Source organism: Aristolochia californica, unplaced genomic scaffold (genome assembly GCF_029961685.1).
Source record: "Aristolochia californica isolate CCGP_79_NKW_82.1479 unplaced genomic scaffold, dmAriCali1.0.hap1 SCAF_9, whole genome shotgun sequence".
NCBI classification, from domain to species: domain Eukaryota; kingdom Viridiplantae; phylum Streptophyta; class Magnoliopsida; order Piperales; family Aristolochiaceae; genus Aristolochia; species Aristolochia californica.
Window position 1 is genome coordinate 2,067,892 of NW_027182290.1, and position 19,556 is coordinate 2,087,447.

General features: G+C 36.7%; 2 protein-coding genes across 8 annotated transcripts; one reads left to right on the plus strand and one right to left on the minus strand.

Moving 5' to 3' along the window:
• Nucleotides 1-1,663: 1,663 nt before the first annotated feature.
• On the plus strand, nt 1,664-8,850 carry LOC137940319 (uncharacterized). Of its 3 annotated transcripts, XM_068785313.1 has the most exons (16): nt 1,664-1,839; nt 3,363-3,555; nt 3,666-3,774; nt 3,898-4,002; nt 4,784-4,888; nt 5,047-5,130; nt 5,247-5,365; nt 6,925-7,026; nt 7,128-7,241; nt 7,338-7,394; nt 7,474-7,540; nt 7,627-7,680; nt 7,875-7,949; nt 8,108-8,143; nt 8,477-8,572; nt 8,710-8,850. In XM_068785313.1, the coding sequence occupies exons 2-15, from the start codon at nt 3,536-3,538 to the stop codon at nt 8,567-8,569; spliced, it is 1,140 nt and encodes a 379-aa protein (XP_068641414.1). In that variant the 5' UTR covers nt 1,664-1,839; nt 3,363-3,535; the 3' UTR covers nt 8,570-8,572; nt 8,710-8,850. The 3 variants fall into 3 exon arrangements, with proteins under 3 accessions (XP_068641414.1, XP_068641412.1, XP_068641413.1); XM_068785311.1 differs by having other exon boundaries at nt 8,477-8,850; XM_068785312.1 differs by having other exon boundaries at nt 3,399-3,555; nt 8,477-8,850.
• A 226-nt stretch (nt 8,851-9,076) lies between these two features.
• LOC137940985 (UBP1-associated protein 2A-like) lies at nt 9,077-19,223 on the minus strand. 5 transcript variants are annotated; one of them, XR_011110347.1, is made up of 4 exons: nt 17,925-19,223; nt 16,939-17,060; nt 10,007-10,209; nt 9,077-9,362 (listed from the first exon to the last, which is right to left on the minus strand). XR_011110347.1 is itself a non-coding variant. In XM_068786154.1 (2 exons), exon 1 carries the CDS (start codon nt 19,173-19,175, stop codon nt 17,925-17,927), a length of 1,251 nt encoding a protein of 416 aa, XP_068642255.1. In that variant the 5' UTR covers nt 19,176-19,223; the 3' UTR covers nt 9,077-9,362. The 5 variants fall into 5 exon arrangements, 2 of the variants coding, with proteins under 2 accessions (XP_068642255.1, XP_068642254.1); XR_011110348.1 differs by lacking the exon at nt 10,007-10,209 and adding an exon at nt 15,950-16,008; XR_011110346.1 differs by lacking the exon at nt 10,007-10,209.
• Between the last annotated feature and the right edge of the window lie 333 nt (nt 19,224-19,556).

The following is a 19,556-nucleotide window of genomic DNA, read 5'->3' on the forward strand; positions in this document are numbered from 1 at the left end:
TTTATAGGTTATTTGTCTAAATAATTATTTCATATGGTATGGTTTGTAAGATTAGAGACTACTTCCAATGTTATTGGTTGAATATGATTAAGACAAGGCTTCTTACCTTATTTTGATCGACGGAGTCATCGTGCAAACAAAGAGCTTTTTTTTTTCGGGTATACTGATAAAGATTTATCCAATTCTTTCAAGTTCGATAATTGAAAAGATGGTAAGTAATTCATTAGATATGTTCAAATTATAAGAAAAAAAATACAATCTCTCTTATGGTAAATATTTTACAAATGTCAACATCAGATATTGCAGCTAGCCCTATAATATTTAAAAGTATATTGATATTAATTTAATAATATTTTAAATAATTAAAATCGAAACACTAGTTTTCCATATCATACTTATGTGGAATATACACTAAGGTTAGAAGAATACCTTGTCTAGAACAAAAAAAAATAATTAAGTAATAAATAAAGCAAAAATAACTGTAGAAATAAAAATAAAGAAAACTATAAAATAGTTTAATATATCATTCTTATTGCCTCACCCAACTCAGACTCATTTGCTTATTTGGTGATCAATTCCTCCTTGTAGTTGTGGGCAAAAGGCCCGTTTCATCCATGCAACTGGAAAAGAAGTAACTGGGCAAAAACATTTTATCCTTTTTTTATCGTGATAAAGAGGTTGGTAGAAGGGTGGTAGCTCTTGCGGTCATTTCCTAGTAAGGCATTAATATGATTTTATTTGAAGGTTTCTTGGAAATATGTATCCGAGGAAAAATATTTTTAGCTTTTCCTAAGATATAAATTTTCAACCAACGCCCATAAATGATTAATGTTCAAAAAATGGCATTGAAAATTTCCATAGATATTATGGCAATTAGCAAGGTTTTGCCTTGAATAAGAGGAAAAATCAACCTCAGGAGATAAAGAAACTTCATCCTTTAGAAAGGCTTGCTTCCACCAAATATAACCAATAATAAAAAAAAAATCTAAGATGTTTAAATACTTGTTAGATTTTAAGGGTACCAACATAGCCTTAAATGACAAATTACATGCCCATGTAACCCTATAAATGTCACATATATTATAATCTTTTATATCCTAAAAAAATACCCGATCCTAAAACACGCCAATTCGAGATCAAATTTGCTCCTACATATATTAGTAATGAGACTGACACTCTCAAATCAAAAGAAAAGAGATGAATTAAACTCATTTAAAATGAGAAACAACCCAATTTCACCATTTTTATGTGATTAGAATGAACTAGTCTCATATTAGACTTTTAAGATTTTTATCTCATTTTTTTAAATAATAAAAATGGGATATAATATTTTAAACTACCATATTGATGCTTCAAAAATCAGAATCTTAAGATTTAATACATATTTAATCAATATGTAGCATATATGGGTCTTTGAGATTTTATCTCGAATTAAAAATTGTTTAAATAATAAAAATAAGATATAAGGGGCTTATCAGCTGCTAACATGACTGCCGCTTCTTTTTTAATATTTGTTTTCAGTCCAGTCTGCTTAGGTTTATACAAATCTGACCGTCCGATTACAAACAGGAGCGAACGGCGATGATCATGAGACAGGTGGACCCAAGTAGTTAAGAGTTCAAAAACTGCCATCGTGGCATTTCCGCTGTCTCTGTCGCTCGACTAGACTAACATTTCCGTATTCCAAATTGCACGAAATCGAGCTCAAATTTCTTCTCTGTTTCCTACAAGGAAAAGTCGATCTCCTCTTGAATTTCCAACATTTGTCGTTGATACTCTTAAGGCCTCTCTGTCTCTGGCGGATCGATCGAGGAAAAGATCTATCGGGGGCTCGAAATAGTAAGTTCATTTTTAGTGATTTATTCGAATTTCCTTGAAGTTGCTAGCAGTTTTAGTTTCTGGACGTACAGATGTCTGCTGGTTTTCTGGTGGAGGTGTGAGTGATCTGCTCGTTGTGCTTGAGAGGTTCGATCGCTTGATTTTTTTGTTGTTTGTGCGTCATTTTTAGCGTTGTTATGTTTTTTAATGTTGGAACTTGGATTAGTTTGTACGTTTTATTTTTTATTTTTTGGTTTTTTTTCGATTTTCGTGCTTGTATCTCTGTTTGTTTGCTTATAAAATGTAAAGTAGCGTTTTAAAGTTTCTGGAACGATGATCGAGTGAGGTAGAAACCACTTATTTCTCACTTAGGATGTGGTTGGGTTGTTGTTTGTGTCTTTTCGTACTTGGCGGCATTCAAATTCTCTCTTTTGGTATTTGGTGATGGTATGCGGACATTTCTGTGAGTTACTAATCTGATTTTCGGGAAAATTTTTATGACTTTTTTCTCACGAGAGATGTGTGTTACATCCTGCTTTTGCTAGATCCAGTTTGTGGATTTTGTTTGCAGTAGGGTCAGAATCCTAGCATATGCTATTTGCATTTACTTTGAAAGACTGGAGTTGCTAATGCTCTTGTTTTGAGTACTTTGTCGCAAGTGATGCATCATCTCTCGTTGCAAAGAGAGATCATGACACAAGGGAAGTGCATGCAAATCATAATTATTTGGTAAATTTATGAATAACTTAGTTTTATAGATTTTTCAACTAACCTCTGCTGTGGATTTGTTGTTTACGTTATCAAAGTCATCTGTTATGAAATTGTCTCGAATGTAAATTTTTAGTAGTTGAAAGACAGGTCTAGAATCCAATGCCAGATATGTATTTCAACTTTTACCTTGCTTTTGGTTTCTTCTTCCTCATGTCAATATGAAATATTCTAGTTGCTTTAGTGAAGTTTAATGAGTTCTTCCTGAACTTTCTCTTGTCTTGCGCTGATTGGAATTGAAGGCTTAACAATAATTTTGAATGATAGAGTTCAAGTTGAATTGGCAGAAGATCACCATTTCTGGAACTTTTAAATGACCTGACGTGGAGGTGTCCTTTTGTACATGGCATATTCACTGCTCTGTTTTTCTTTGCTTAGCAAAATTTCATTTCCATTTGGAAGCATCGTAAGATTTTATGATTTTTTATTTTTTTAAAAAATCATTCAGAATTGTGGCTTCCACCTTGTGTAAAGTTTGTTTAATTCGTCATGCAGAACATTATTTCCCCCAATTTCTCAGGCTGGAATTTATGTTTAAGTTTGCACTTCTTCCACTCACCTTGCTTGAATGTTCTTGATCTGTTCAATTATAGTGCTGATCCCAAGACTGTCTATCATCATGGATTATCTCCCTCTTTTGCTGTTTATATTTCTCTTAGTTCTTCATATCGTCTTACTATTTAAATACCCACGCTTTCCATTCAAAATGTTTACATGCTGCTCCATTGCTAATTTGCTATGGGATATTTCAATTCTGCCATATCGTCTTATGTCAGGCATCATATCTCACTGTGGATAAATAACCTTGGTAGATACCAAGAAATACTACTAGTCGTTGCTGAAGAATGTTGCAAGTCCTCCAAAATTTGTGCAGTCATATGCTTGAGCATTCTTTTGGTTGACTACCAATACTTGTGGGATTTCGGAATTTTGTGTCACTTGCACCAATATGGGTAGTATTCATCGCAGGTTTCTGAACAAACTCTCTTTTCTGCTATATTCCTGTTTCTTGTCTGATACAACTTTAAATCAGCATACTCTGTATGTGGTGGTGGTTATATTTTTATGATTTTTTCCAGTGGACTCCTTAAGAAGCACGAAAACACGAGACTTTTTGTTACAACCTTCCTGGGGGTCCTGTTTGGATTCTTTATTGGGTTGTCATTTCCAAACAGTAGTGTCACAAAGGTACTTCTGTGTACTATCATCTATTGATTTTCTGTTGTTTATCTCAACCTAGACCTCAAATACTAGTTTTACCTTTTTTCCAATATTTCCTACTAAAGTGCAAGCAAGTATTTTGTTTCACAGCTTGGCTTCCGTCCTGGCCTTTTTTCCTCCACTGATCATGATAGTATTCAACCTGCCCAAGACAGCGGATCTAATAGCATATCTGTAACAAGTGACAATTCAAGGGTATTGATCCTTTTAACCCATGTCTTAACTTACCAGATTCTGCTGATGCCTGTTCATGTTAAACATTTTACTTTATGAGATTCAGTAAACTGTGTCCTTTATTGGCTTTGCTTCTTAGAACACTCCATGAAACAGGTCTGGTTGTTTGACAATTCTTCCTCGTCAGATATGCTAGAACATTGGTTTAATGATTCTGATGGAGGCACAAAAAATAAAAAATAAAAACTGAAAGGTTTCTTTGAAGTTGATATGATATAACCATGAGATAAGACTTGTTGCAGACGCCAGTTTACCCACCAAACGTAAGAAAGTATCCTTGTTTTTTGTTGAGTACAATATTATCCTTGTTACTTTTTCCCCCTCTTCTTAGTTCTATTTGCCTGCCAATGATGACAGCAGTACCAGTTTAAAGATTCACGTAGTCTTTTCAAAATAAAATATAAATAAAATTTACATAATGCTAAGCGAGGTAAAAAATCAAAGATTTGTGTTTGAAAGCTATATCAGTAAAAAGAGGCACATCTCTCTCTCTCTCTCACCACATTCACGCTATTGTATATCCTACCAAGAGCAGATTATTTTTCATTTCTTTTACAAATCAAGTTGTTTTCCTTTGCTTTTGGGTGCTGCTTGATGAACAAAAGTTAATGCAAGGAGCTGCTCTTTTTCTTTATCTTTCCAGTCATAGTGAATTGCAGCTAACTAATGTAGTTTGCAGGTAGCTAGTTGTGTATGCTTATAAAAATGATTATTATACTGGTTAACAACCTCCTGTATCCAGATTTATGTTCCCTCAAATCCACATGGAGCAGAGTTACTCCCTCCTGGAATTGTGGTTTCAGAAACTGATTTCTACCTGCGCAGGTTATGGGGAGAACCAAATGAGGTAATACCATAACATCTTCATGATCCTTGGTTGTAGTTTGTATTTCTTGTTACTGGAATAAACCTTCATCTTTCTCAAAAAAAGTTAACAGTTTCATGATCCCAAAGCTAGGCATACTACTTAGATATGTGATGTTAACTATTCCATTTCTCTAACAGGACTTGACTACTAGACCAAAGTATCTAGTGACATTCACTGTTGGGTTTGATCAGAGGGATAATATCAATGCTGCAGTGAAAAAGGTTTGTCTGTTGTAGTTGAAAATTGAAGACCTTATTTAATTACTTTAGGACAGTCAAATCACAATTTTCTCTATGCCATATTGTTAAAACATGTGTATTTTGTATTTACCTTGCAGTTCTCTTCTGATGAATTTACCATCTTGCTTTTTCATTATGATGGTCGGACAAGTGAATGGGATCAGTTTGAATGGTCAAAGCGTGCTATTCATGTTAGTGCAAGAAAGCAAACGAAATGGTACAAAAATAAGATGCTTGGTCAATCAATTTTTTAACTAGTTTTTCTTGGAATAGCAAGTGATTGAATAACAATGTTTTTCTCTCTTTAAAATCATCTCTGGCAAAAAAAATAAACTGGTTTTAGTCCTCTTTATGTGGTGAGGTTGCATATCTTTCATTCCACAGCATGGTGTTCTGACGTGGACTCAGGAACCAACTCATAGACCTGCAAAAGGAACTCAGATTGGGTCACTCTCTGGACTCAGGAGGACTCGAGGCGCATCAAGGGGGGACTCACCAGAATAGAAGGGGTGAGTCCAACCGCCCAATTCAACCCTCCCCTTCCAAATGCGTCGATCTGGCTGAGTTGCAGATTGACCCAGCCAAGTCGTGGGTCAATTTGCCGAGTTGAACACCACGTACCTTGATATACATGGAGGGAGTGAAATGATGGAATTTTAATAAAAAGTGCACTTTTATAGATGTGTCTTGAGAAAATTATTCATGCATCAATTTGCGGCTTGATCTAATAGATAAGTTAAAGAACTTTGTGGTGCTGTAATAATACATAGAGACTGGGGAGTATTTTTATCTCGTTTATCATCAGCATGTGGATATTAATGAATGGATTCCTCCACCTATTGGGTCAATAAAGTTAAGATTTGATGGTTGTTCAAAAGAGTATCCAGGTCCAATAGGGGTGTAAATGAATATAAATTGAACAGGTATCTCATATACCCTTCTATTTATTAATATCTTATTCTATAGACTGTTCTGTCAGATTTTTGTTTTTTTGAATGAAGATGTATATTACTGTTATTTCATATACTGTTGATTTACCTTTTTACTGAATGGTAAGATGGGTGATTACAAATAGCGAGTAAAAAATTCAAAATAAAAAATCTCTAATAAAATAACATCACATTATAGGATGCACAAAAACCTATAACAACATATTGTGTCACTTAGATGCATAACAGAATCATTAACAAATACTAAAGATCATGTTACATATCAATGTGAAGATTTTTATTTTCTTAAAGTTCCGTTTTATTAACGGAAAACAAAAACTCGGGTAAACAAGTAAAATTGACACCCTTATCCAGGAGGATGTGGTGGTATCTTTAGGGATTCAAATGGGTGACATGTGTTGGCATATTAAGAAATCAGATCCCTTCTTAGTGGATTAAAAATTTAAACAAAAATCTTTCTTGTTGTCTTACTATTGAAGGAGATCAACTAATGTCATATTTGGTGTTTGAAGAAGAAAAAATTCTATGGAGATTCAGCAATATTCTTGAGAGATCTCTGATATTGCTGAATGTATTTCTATTACTTGGTCTCTTGTACTAAGATCTGCAGACTGTGTGGCACACAAGGTGTCTGAAGGTGTTGATCTGCAACATCTTGTTGTTCATGATCATCCTCTGAATCTGTGCTTTTTGGTTTTTAATCTTTTTAAATTGCTGACGACCAGTTCATGATTCAAATGCAAGAACTACCACACTCAGTAGCTTATATTGTCTTCTTTCCTGGGTTTATTTCAACCAAGTGTAAGTGTATTTAAAAATACCACAGGTGGTATGCCAAGCGGTTTTTACACCCAAGTGTTGTTGCAGCATATGACTACATATTTATTTGGGACGAGGACCTTGGAGTTGAACACTTTAATGCTGAGAAGTGAGTGCTCTTTTAGATTACTCATCAAAATTGCCACTTTTAGGTTAGGTTATCTTTATTCACCATTCCTTCTTATCTGTGTTTACTTATGAAAAAAACAGGTATCTTCAACTGGTCAAGAAACATGGCTTGGAAATTTCTCAGCCAGGACTGGAGCCAAATAAAGGTCTCACATGGGAAATGACCAAACGAAGAGGGAATAGTGAAGTTCACAAGTAGGAGTTATAGTTGCATCTCTTAAAAATTGTTTATTCACTTGCACACACTCCTGTATGTATGTGTTTTTTATGAGATGCTGTGGTTATTTTCAGGAACACCACAGAGAAACCTGGCTGGTGCTCTGACCCACGTTTGCCTCCTTGCGCAGCGTACTCCCTCTCTCTCTCTCTTCCTTTCTCTCTCTCATTTCTGCTGTAGCTCAACTCCTTCATTTCTGGTCCTTCCCAGTTTTGTGGAGATTATGGCTCCAGTCTTTTCCCGGAATGCTTGGCGATGTGTTTGGCATATGATACAGGTTGATCTCGACAATTGAATGAATACATAACATAGATGTTTGTGATAATATTCCTAACCAGTGAATATCTATATGTACTTTTTTAGAATGATTTGGTGCATGGATGGGGACTGGATTTTGCATTAAGAAGATGTGTAGAGGTGAGCTGTTCTGATCCTGGTTTTCTGTATCCATTGTTCTATACTTTTGTAAACTAAATAATTTATATGATCTGATGAATATAAGCTTCAGACAATTTATCTTTCTACAAATGAATTACCACAGTTCTTTTAAGGAACCTGGCTGGATTTCCATGCTTTAGATGACATGTTGCTTTTTTAATCTGTCTGTGCAGCCTGCACATGAAAAGATTGGTGTTGTGGACCAACAATGGATCATTCATCAAGTCATTCCTTCTCTTGGAAATCAAGTAAGTCATCATATCACACACTCTTGCACTCATAGAGAAGCATGTTTTGCTTTCTGTATGCCTAGGGATGATCCTCTCTGCGCAATTTAATACGGAAATGCATTTATAGTCTTCTTGGCATCTCAATGTAATATGATATTCTTGTGCTGAAATTGCAGGGTCGACCTGAAGAGGGGAAACCTGCATGGCAAGGGGTACGAATGCTTTAATAGTTTGTAGTAATACTAAAAGCCATTGAAAAAGAAAAAAAGAAATTCCTATTGGTTAATTGAAGGGATTGTTCATTGTAACTTCACTGGACCATAAAAAAGGTAGATTAATTAGATTATTAGAGAGTTTGGCTTGTTGTTTTGCACTAGATAGTAATTTATCCTGCAACAATTGAACCTATAGGCTCTCTAATTACAAACACTCTTGGAAGTGATTTTCTTTCCAATAGACCAACCCTACCTGTCTCTTCCTGGTGTTATTTCTTGAACTAATGAGAGCATCCTGATTCTTCATTACTGTCGTTCTGGAAACTGCAGGTAAGGGAGAGGTGCAGAAGTGAGTGGACCACGTTCCAGACCCGCCTTGCAGATGCTGATCGAGATTACTTCGCACACATAAACAAGAGTTGACTGGTAGCAGTCTCATTGTACATTATTTTTTCTTTCTTGAAACTACTGGTTTCTTTTTTCTTTAGGGAATAGGGTAGGAGAGTTTAGGATTTGGGTTGCTTGTTGAGATCTTTTTAAGTGAAATTTTGTTCTTTTACCAGAGACGGCAGACAACTAATCTTATCCAGTCTACCGACTACTGAAAAAGGAATGAAGTTTCACTTTCTTGTGCATAAGCGGCACTATTGGTTGTTGACATATTACTACTAGATTGTCCTTTAATAATATGGGTCTCATAATTACTACCTGAGCACCTTTTGTTCAGATGGTTGTCGCAGATATATGACTGCCAGAACCGTTCACGTTCAGCCCGACTCTGTAACAGATGCTGGCTTCAGTCCCTAAAAGTGACTTCATTTTTAGCTAAAGCGAGAACCACGTATATGCTTTCTCCGTAAGATTTGCATTACAATAGCAATGTCAGATATGAGAAATTTTAAACGAATTGTTTTGAAAGACAACCTCGAGTAACGCTTTAGTCTCTCGTTTAGTTTGATTAGTCTTAAATCATACGATTAAATCATGTCATTAGCATCTTATTTTCCTCATAGATGCGATGGCACTCGGCCTTCTTCCCAGCCAGGGTCATAACAAAATAAAACATTGCTCCCAGAGCCCAGGACTACTTACCCTTTTAAAAAGCAGCTCTTAGAACTCTTTTAACCTAAAAGAAGCTACATGTATTACGATAAAATGAACAGGGTAGCGAACCAGAACCTTGTCCCCGCCCATACACGTCTGGATCTGCAAAACGCTGACGACATCAACAAAACTCACATCAGTAGACCGAAGTCGCCCAAAGCTTAATATACATAAAAGATCAAACCACAGATGCAGGTTCCATTTGTTAAATAATAGATTGGATAAACCATATACTGGGACTAATTCAGAAATATTAAATGCATGCTCCTTAAATTAGCACCATATATCGTGATTAATTCAGAAATATTAACATACAGGAGACCAATAGACAGAACCCAAAAAACAAAATCATATCTAATTTCAACAACAAAATTGGTGGGTTGCCACTAGCATACAATGATGTAGATAATCTATCAGCATAATCATGGAAATTTACCCAAACAGTTACATTTCAAAAAAAAACTCCACAAAATTATCTCAAAGTAACAGAAAGGAGCAGATATGAAGACCAACAAGCGGATCTAATCATATATTGAGCATATTGTTTTGGGAGATCAATATTTTCATAGATATGCAAAACCACATAAAAGATTAAGGATTAAGGCTAAGTTTAGCAATGATTATCATTCAGTTTTTAAGTATGAGGATTTTAGTAAGGCCAAGAAAGAGAGGAGATGCAACAAACAATAAAATACCACAAAAACTACTCCCAAGCAGTCACTGGCAATCTCAAAATGAGTCACAGTCAGACCATACCCCCCCTTCTCCTGCAAGAGCATCCATGAGACTAGTAGCAGCCCATGAGTGAACTAGACCGATTGCTTTGGCCAAAAGTTCTAAAAGGGCAATCTAAGCATCTGAGCACTAGTTGATAACCACCATGAATCAGCCTCTACTTTCGAGAGACCCAAGGAAGACTTCACCTACACCTCAATGAGTCCACCTGTGGCCAATCGACCCTGAGTAAGAGAGGAGGATAATTTCATCACATGAACCAAAAAGCCACCTCAAACCAAAGTTCAGTGTTTACCCTTTTAACTCCAACTGAAATGAAGATTGACACAACTAATGTTGAGAGAAACCCGGGGAAATATAAAAGCATGCTCTTATACCAAACAAACAAATGGACCTTCAAAGCTCACAAGAGGAGCAATGGAGGAGGTGTTTAACAGTTCCATTCTCGGTATCACAAAACTTGTACAATCATTTGACATAACATTAACTCGTGTCTCCAGATGGTCAATGCCCTTGACCTCACATCAACTAGGGGAAAAAAAGTTTAGGGCAACCCTTGAGCCCAAAACAACAGAAGAAAGTTACCAAAGCTGAGAGATCAAGTTGAGGAAAATACTGCAGCACGAAGCAACGGTCTATCCATTGGCAGTCACATTTCCATTTAATCTGTCATGCATCTTGTCCCGTAAGTCTTCAAGTCTTTTAAGTTTCCTCTCTGAATCCGGATCACATCCAAACAAGAAATTATTCAAACCTTCCGAACAGCCAATAAGGGCTTGTCATGTTAAAACCATAAAGCACACGTGATTGCCCTTATGCCCTTTCCACCACCAACTTCTGTGGAAGCAGTGTTTTTCTTTTTTCTTTAAAAAACAGTGCTTACTCATAAGGGATTATCACACCAAAGCTTCACATCAAGCACACATAACTGTCCCCTATGGCATTTCTACCTACACCTTTAATAAAAACAGTGTCTTTTCTTTTCGAAAAAAACAAAAATGATTCACTTAAAAAAATGGTGCTTATCTTTAAAACAGCATTATTTTTTCTTTAAAACAGAGCTTCTCTTTTAAAAAAATGTTTTTTAAATAAAATCACTCCTTCCATTAAAGGCATTGATGGAAATGACATATGCTGTTCTTTTAAAAAAGTGTTTTCCAAAAAAAGTAACATTTTTTCAAATATAAAACATTTGTCCAGAAGTGTGGAAACGGCATAAATAGCTATCACATGCACCCGACATAATGCTTTGATATTGACTATTCAGAAAAATCGAACAAGGCTTGTTCAAATATGATCAGGATTTTGACATGACTTATCATCAAACAGAACAAAAACTCCATAAATCATTGACATCCTAACAAAAGAAGCACCACACTATGGTAGCTAGTACAACTAAATCTAGAGATGGTCAAGGATTAGGTTAAACGGATACTCAACCTGATTTTCAGAGGACTGTGTTTCCCTCTCGCCCCACAAGGTCTAGTTACATAGTTATCTCTTACATTTTTACAAATGATGTGTTTAAAAAGATATTTTTGTTGGAATAGGCACATTCAACGGATATAATTTGATTGTTCCATATTGTAGGCTTTTATGTAACTTTAGGATTTTATTGTTTATAATTGATTACAAATATTGTACATACATTTTTTAAATTCTTTAAATTTTTACAAACCTATGTAAAAGATAGTGGGCCATGGGCTGAGAATGCAGGAACATAATGGGGAGGGGCTGGAGAATAGGAATATCAGGTGGGAATGTCGTCAGATTTCCAACCCAATCACAGAATTCCGCAAGGAAAAAGTATAAGGTTCAAGAATAAGTGGTGAGTTCAGGTTTTCATAAACCTGCCTCGAACCCGACCCATGCCCATCCCTACTACCAAAAGACTATATGAACTAGAAGTCACCAAATAAACACAAATAACGCCAAGAGTAAGGGTAGCATCGAGCCAAGACTAGCTTGAGTATTGTCCAGCTCAGCTCAAAACCTCACAAGCCGGCTTGACATTTTTATGCAACAAACTCAGAAACGAGATGAAGATTCCAAATTTAAATGCCAAATGGTAGTTTATTCAAAAGTCAAATATGATTTGATGGGTGGCTCTATACATTCGTAGAAAGCGTTATGGATGCCCAAGTCATCAAACTGACAAGATGATTCCAGCATCACATGATTACCAATAGATAGACATAGATCACTTTTTTATCATGATAATATCTCACCTTTTGTCTTGCTGTGGTACCTTTTTTGGGTAAGACAACACTATCAAGCAATTCAGTTCCAAAAAAAATGTAGTAGGAGAGGAAAAGAAAAAGAGGGCTTCTTCTCATCATATCAAAGGGGCCAGCTCGGTATGAAGCTCATACTGCAGAGCAAGATTCCATACTAAATGCCACAATCAGAAAGTACAATTTTTTTTTTTTTTTTTAATCTTTTTGTTTTCATCACTTACCAAAATTACTTTGAAATTTGGATCAAAAACAATTTGTGGAATTTAGAGAGATTTCTTATGGAGTCTCTTATTGATTTGGCAATTTTGAACATCAACATCAAAGAAAGTTCCAAGCAAACGCTCCTGGTGCTCTTCCCTATTTTGATCTTCTTCTTTTTTTTTAGCCTTTTCTCTTCTTCATCTTCCTTATTTTCTTTTTTTCTCTTACTTTTTATCTTTTTCATGTCCCAGTATAGAGAGAGAAGGATCACACCCTTCCTCTCCTCTCTATCAAAACTGAAATAAAATAGGAGAGAGGGAGAGGTCCCTACCCCTCTTTCTGCTCTAAGAGGGGCGATGCCACCCCTCCTAGATTCCTTCCCTCCTTGTTGTCAAGCTGATGCAAACCTCATGTATACGCTTGAGCTCTAGTGGTTGGGGTTCAAGCTGATCTTGAACCTACCATAATTTGAGCCCAAGTTTTAACAAAGAGCAGAGGGAGAATAAGGGAGCAACCACCTCCTCTACAATAAGAAAAACATAAAATGAAGAGGAAGAAGAGAGGGAAAAGGTAAAGGATAAGAAGAAATAGGAGTAAAAAAGAGGAATGTAGTGAAAACTTTCTCAACTCCTATTCAAATTTAAAAGCACGTTTTGTAAAAGAGGAATGTAGCTAAAACTCTCTAAACTCTACATCTTTGCTACAAATTTAAAAGCATGTTTCCCAACCAAAGAAAACGAAGAAAATAGGTCTCACCAAAAAAAAAAAAAAAAAAAAAGAAAAGGAATGTACCTAAAACTCTCTAAGCTCCACATGTTTGATTCAAATTTAAAAGCAAGTTTAGTAACCAAAGAAAACGAAGAATATAGATCTCACCAAAACAATAAAGAGGAATATACCTAAAACTCTCAAAACTCCACATCCTTGATTCAAATTTAAAAGCAAGTTTAGTTACCAAAGAAAACAAAGAATATAGATTTCGCCCAAAAAAAATTAATAATGTACTCTTTGATAGTGGCATGAATGCGCAATCAGCGCATTCATTTTTTTTATAAGCAAAAATTGAAATTTGAACAAGCATTTCCGAACTAACTCGCTAATCTCCACCTTAGCTCTTAGTTTGTTATTTAATTTATTTGAGTTCGCTCGCAAGCTCTCAAACCAATCTCAACCATGCACGACCTATAGTAAAAACCAAGCCAAGCCAACACATACCCAATTGGGCTCCATGCCAACCCTAGTTGCATCCTCCTATTCCATAAGTAGAGTTGATGTTTGGGAGGAAGGAAGAGGACATTCGAGCTCACTCAAGCTTTGGCCCCCAAGAATCTTGCTCAAGGTAAGCTCAAGCTCGTGTATGAGGAGTCCAAGAAAAGCTGGTTACGACTTGAGTCAAGCCCAAGCCTACCATAACTTAGGCTCAGCTTGTCTCATTGCCACCCAAGATCAAGACCATCAAACTCCACCGAGTAGGTAGGGAAAGGACTAGTCATTTATGGACCTAGAAAGGTGCGAATAGACCCACTTGGATGATGACAAAGGACTTGCTCAAAATAAAATAGGAGCAACTACTTTACAAATTGAGATGGTCAAAGAGTAGCAAAAGCCAAAAGCCAAAAGCCAAAAACCAAAGATAAAAACCCTAAAAAAAAGTGCAGATTAATTAGTTAAGCAACTAATTTACATAAGACTAAAAAGAAGGGAAATAGTAACACTGGCTATTAATGGCCAATGCAAGATCAACTAGCCTCCAAGGAGCCAAGCTTTCTTGCCATGCTCTAGTAGCATGTTCTTAAAGGCTTTGAGAGGGATCCCTCAAAACCATTCATGAGGTCTTACGGCACCAAACTCCTTCACATGAATAGTACCCAAAAGTCCATGGTACAACCCACTGAGCAGGTTGAGAAGAAATCACCACCAAAAAGTAAAATTTTGAACGGTCTTTTGGTAAATCAAATTAATATGATAGGCAACTAAGCCCAAAATTTTCATTCAGCCCCTTTTCAAGTAGAGCCTAGCAAATTTGTCCCATCTTATCACCTAACATTTTTCTCCATTCAAAGGCACCAAAATACAACTAGGGAGTATACGTCTACATATAATACACCCTAAAACTGTCATGGGCACATACCAGCTTTTGAAGATCTTTCACTACTATCCATAGTTCTTAGATAATAACAAGAACATATAAACAGAACTATAAGAAGACTGGGCAATGGAATTGATGATGAATAAATTCAGCACTCCCAGCATACAAGGAGAAGATAACTGCAATATCCCTCTGACATCAACTATGACAGTGACAGACTACATCTACCACATGTGAACTTTGAAAAGGGGAAGATAGTGATAAAGATTTCAGTTCTGAAGTGGAAGAGCATATGACAATTTCAAGAGGAGAATAACATAAAAACAAGAGCTTAATAACAAAAAAAACAGAATCCAAAGGTACTCTCTGCACATAAAGGTTTGTCAAAATGCCTCAAGACTTCAGCTGCAAGAGATTCACTACATCTTAGGCTTATAGCAATTCAAATTGGCTGTCTAATTCAATCTATAATGCTCTCCATATAGCACTTAGTGAAATTTGAAAAGTCGAACCCAGTTATATGCAATTTTGATTTTAGGTTTAAAACATTAAAGAGAATGTCAAAAGAACTCTATTACATTTAACTAATAATCATCCCCTTCTTCCCAATTTTACCAGGAACTCTTTGATTTCTATTTATTTTCTCTAACTTTGAGGAAGTTCACTTTAAGTAGTTGATGACGAAAAACAAGCCTAAGGCATTCAACTGAATGGTAAAAGAGAAAAATAATAGCATAACTGAAAACTTCAATGACACCAAAAGCATCTGATAAAATCTTCAACCAATACTTAAGTGATATTTAACAGAAATTATAACCACACAGCCTAGAATTTCTCACCATCATGATGCAAGGCTATATAATACAGCGAAATGGCACAAAATGATATTCTCACTGGAATTTCTGAAAATAAAATATAACTAGGGAGAAAGTGCACCTAATACACAGGAAATAACCAGATAACTAACTCAAAATCATGTCAAATTTATTCTTCACAGCAGGCTAGATTGAAACCACTGAGTTTTATTAGTAATCACTAATTTCTGTAATAAATCCAAAGAAGAAATATGCTTCTCCTGTTAAGATGACTCATTTTGTGCATTAGCTCAAGTTTCTATAATGCTCATACACTTTCTCCTTTCATATCTACAGCAACCAATTCGAAGTAAGACAACAATTAAGCTTCATGTACTATCTATTCTTCCTTACTTTTTTTTCTTACTGTTCCTTTAATTTTTCTGGAATGCTTGCACTACTGACTGGCTAATTTATTACTCAGGTGACTAGTCCATTTTTAACAAAACAAATTATTACACATTGCCACCCTGTAAGAAGCCCGTAACAGCAAGAACAAAAGAACTGAAAAGCAACTCTCAACATAAAATGCAAGAGTTGGCCCAGCCAGCAGGTAAAAGCAGTCTAAGAAATTTCATAACACCTTGTTTAGCTTCCTTTGGTGGTTTCATCCTATGTCACAATGGACACGACCTGCAGCTGCTAAAGTGAGGCCATTGGATTCAAGCTTTACCAGACATAATTGATTCAAACACTCATAGCAAATTAAACAAAATAAACAATGTTCATACACAGGACATTTGAAAACCACACTCGATTTAAGTAAAATGTAAAAGACATACATTTCATATCAACTAAGTTTTTTTTTCAATCCAGCTTATTCATATATAGTAAAAGAGTGAGAGAAACAACCACAATTGAGAAAATTTGTCAGTTGAAAAGCCCACATAAATTCTCTTTTAAATAGAACTCAGATGGCTGTAAATTTCAATGATTTGCATCAACAAGAGGAGTTATCAATCCTAATTAACTCGAAAAAATATCATTATTGAACAATGAAAAATATCGTTAGGAAAAATAGAAGGAACAGGAATTACCCTGAGAGCAAGCAATGAAAGAAAACCCAGAAATGCAACCAGAAAGGAGGCCTACAATGAAGGTCTCCCTAAAATCAAAGTATTGTCTAATCGAGCTAAAGAGTCAGCCATATTTAGCTCAGCCATACTGGTTCTACAATGATACTATTCAAAATACTTCAATGCTAGAAGCATAAGCATCCAGTCAATCAGAAATGTTACAGAAACAACAGGACCACCAATTGCCCTACAACATGAAGGCAACCTAAAACTAAATCTCTGTAAAAGCCTAAAAAGGTTCAATTGGTTCAAGCAAGATTGTCTCAAAGCGTTTCAATCAAATAAAAACACTCCTCAGTAGACCACACACAGAAAGAATGGTTGAAAGAAAGAGTGGAGAGGAAAGAAACAATATTGCCTACCAATTTACACAACAAAGAAAATTTGAGCTAGGGCTGGAATAACATCCTAACACCATTCACCATAAGCATCTATGCAAATAATGATGTATCAATTAATTGATTCATAAAAATAAATCTCTTGATGAGGTACTTACACGGAGATAAAAGGGGTTGGTGATACCCTTAATTTATAGGAGGGATCGATCAGAGCTTGACTTCTCACCACATGATGTCCTCATTGAAAATGTAGTGATAACCATCATCTGAAATGTCAGAGCTGACCATATTGAAGACATGGGATTAATTTGGCTGATTTTTCAAGGTTAACCAACTATGATAATTATCACTGGTACACAGAAAATTCTGTCAAACCATTCAGATGAAAATGGTCTCGGTTCAAACCGACTCTGAGGAAAACAGATCCCAATAAATGGTACCAGCATGATGCAACCTAAAGCCTACACAAGCTCAAGATAGCGAAGAAAACTAGAAACCCATTTCACTGCGGGGTTTACACAGCCTTAAATATGAAATTTAACTAACGAAATACATTTGTGAAAGCTCTTTTTAAGCAAGGGATACATTCGCATTAAATCAAATACAACAAATTCCGAAAAATAATCGTCACGATTACCATAAAAATGATTCCAAATAGGCAAATAAATATAAAACGGTAAGCCTTCCAAAATCATCTGGAACAATTCCCAAATTTCATCTAAAATGAAGACCATCTTATGCACTTTCCATCATCTAATACATGTAACCAGCAAAACTATCAATAAAGCCATAGAAAATCCAAAATCCATACATCCATCAACAAAACCTACAAAAGCCAAAAACCCATTCCTTTCCCCCCGGTTAATTCCCACAGCCTGAACACGTTCATCCCCGAGCTCCAACGAAAACTTGCCGTTTTCTTTAAACGGCAGGAATAAGCACCTTGCGTATTATCAAACTAAGAAAAGAGTAAGAAAACATTAGAATCATAAAAGAGGAACATAAAAACTTAAAGAAACTAAAATTAAAGTAACGAACAAATATAAAAAAAATCATCAATAAAAAAAAGGAAAGGATTGAACACAAGGGAAGAAAACGCATTCAGATAATGAAACCTCATCCACTGGCGGAACAAATAACATACCTAGCGGTTCACATATCCTCCCATAGGTCCTACTCCTGAATGAGGCCTTGGTCCCGTGGTAGCTTGGGACATGGTATTAGCCGGGTAAGAGTTTCCTGCTTGGTGATTATGCCCACTTTGATATCCTGCGGCCTGATATCCAGCATTTTGATACCCTGTATTTCCCATTCCATAACCCTGCAAACCGGGAGCTACTGCAGGGCCCACAGGCTGACCTCCATGGGTGATCGCACCCGGATTCATAGCAGCGGCAAAAGCCGGATTCATAGCAGCTATCATGGCAGGCGACATCCCAAATGCAGCCGGATTCTGCCCAGCAGCCGCCAAAACAGCCAGAGCAGCATGATTTGGCGGGACCGCCTGATTAAATGGTATTGCACCGGCGAAAAGGCCTTGGCTCAACAAAGCTGCAGACGCAGAAGCCCCCATATCTGGGCCATTACTGAACCCGGTAGCAGGCTGAATGGCGGCGGGTCCAGTCGTACCGGTAGCCGCTGCTCTGGTTTTGTGGCTATCAGTAGCCTTTTGGCAGTACAATTGATGCCCCTCGAAGTTCTTATTCGGTTCCTCCAGCGCCTTACGAGCTCCTTCAGCCGTTTTGTAAATAAAAAGCGCAAAACCCTTCGACTTCCCCGTCTGCTTATCAAACCCTAGAGGTCCTTCTTCAATCTCACCATACTTGGAAAAAAAGCTGTGCAGTTTCACAGCCGAAATTTCCGAGTTCACGTTTCCCACATAAATCTTCCTAGCCAACGTATCCTGACTATTCTGAGCCACCTGAGGTAGCGAATTCGGTCCAGTAGCGGCAGGACCCATGGACGCCAGCTGGCAGGCAGTCATCCGATTCTCAACCTTCTTCTGAGGATTCTTTAGGGCTTTCTGCGCCGACCGACGGTGCTTGAAGAGTACGAAACCATAGCCCTTCGATTTCCCGCTATTCTTATCAACAACAACGTTGCAGTCCTCCAGCTCTCCGTACTTCGTGAAGAAGGTACGGAGCTTGTCGGAAGTAGTATCCCATCCAAGGCCGTGAACAAAGAGCTTGCGGTGGGCAGGGTCAAGATCAGCCACGCGGTGGATCTCGGAGACTAGGCTAGGGTCATTAGACGCAGCCGTGCGGAGAAGGTCGATGAGCTGCTCCTTGTTGAAAGGCTCCAGGACCTTGCCAATGTCTTCTTCTTCAGTGTCGGAATCGGAGGATGAGTCAGGCACCGGGTCCAGAGATTCGTCTAGCTTCCGCTTCTGCGCCATGACAAAGAAAGAAAGATTTCGAAAGCAGAAGAGGCGAAAAGGGCTAGAAAGCCGGTGACTGGAATCCCATTTTATGCACGTAAAATAGAGACGGAAAACGTAAGGTTATTATCGTTATTTCCAGCAAAGTTAAAGACACAAGAAGAGAAAAGAAAAAAATTTCTTTTCACTTATTTGGATGCTTATGAAAAATTAAGAAATCCTTTCTGGTTGACACAAACATGACCTGAGATGTCGAATTTTAGAAGTTAAATTTGACCAATAAAATTTACGCATTTACCCTATTTCACAGCCTTTTAACTCTTTCTCGTCTAATAAATCTTTGGTTAGCGTAAAATTATTCTTTTGGGAAGATAAGTAAAGAATTTTAATCCCTTCCCT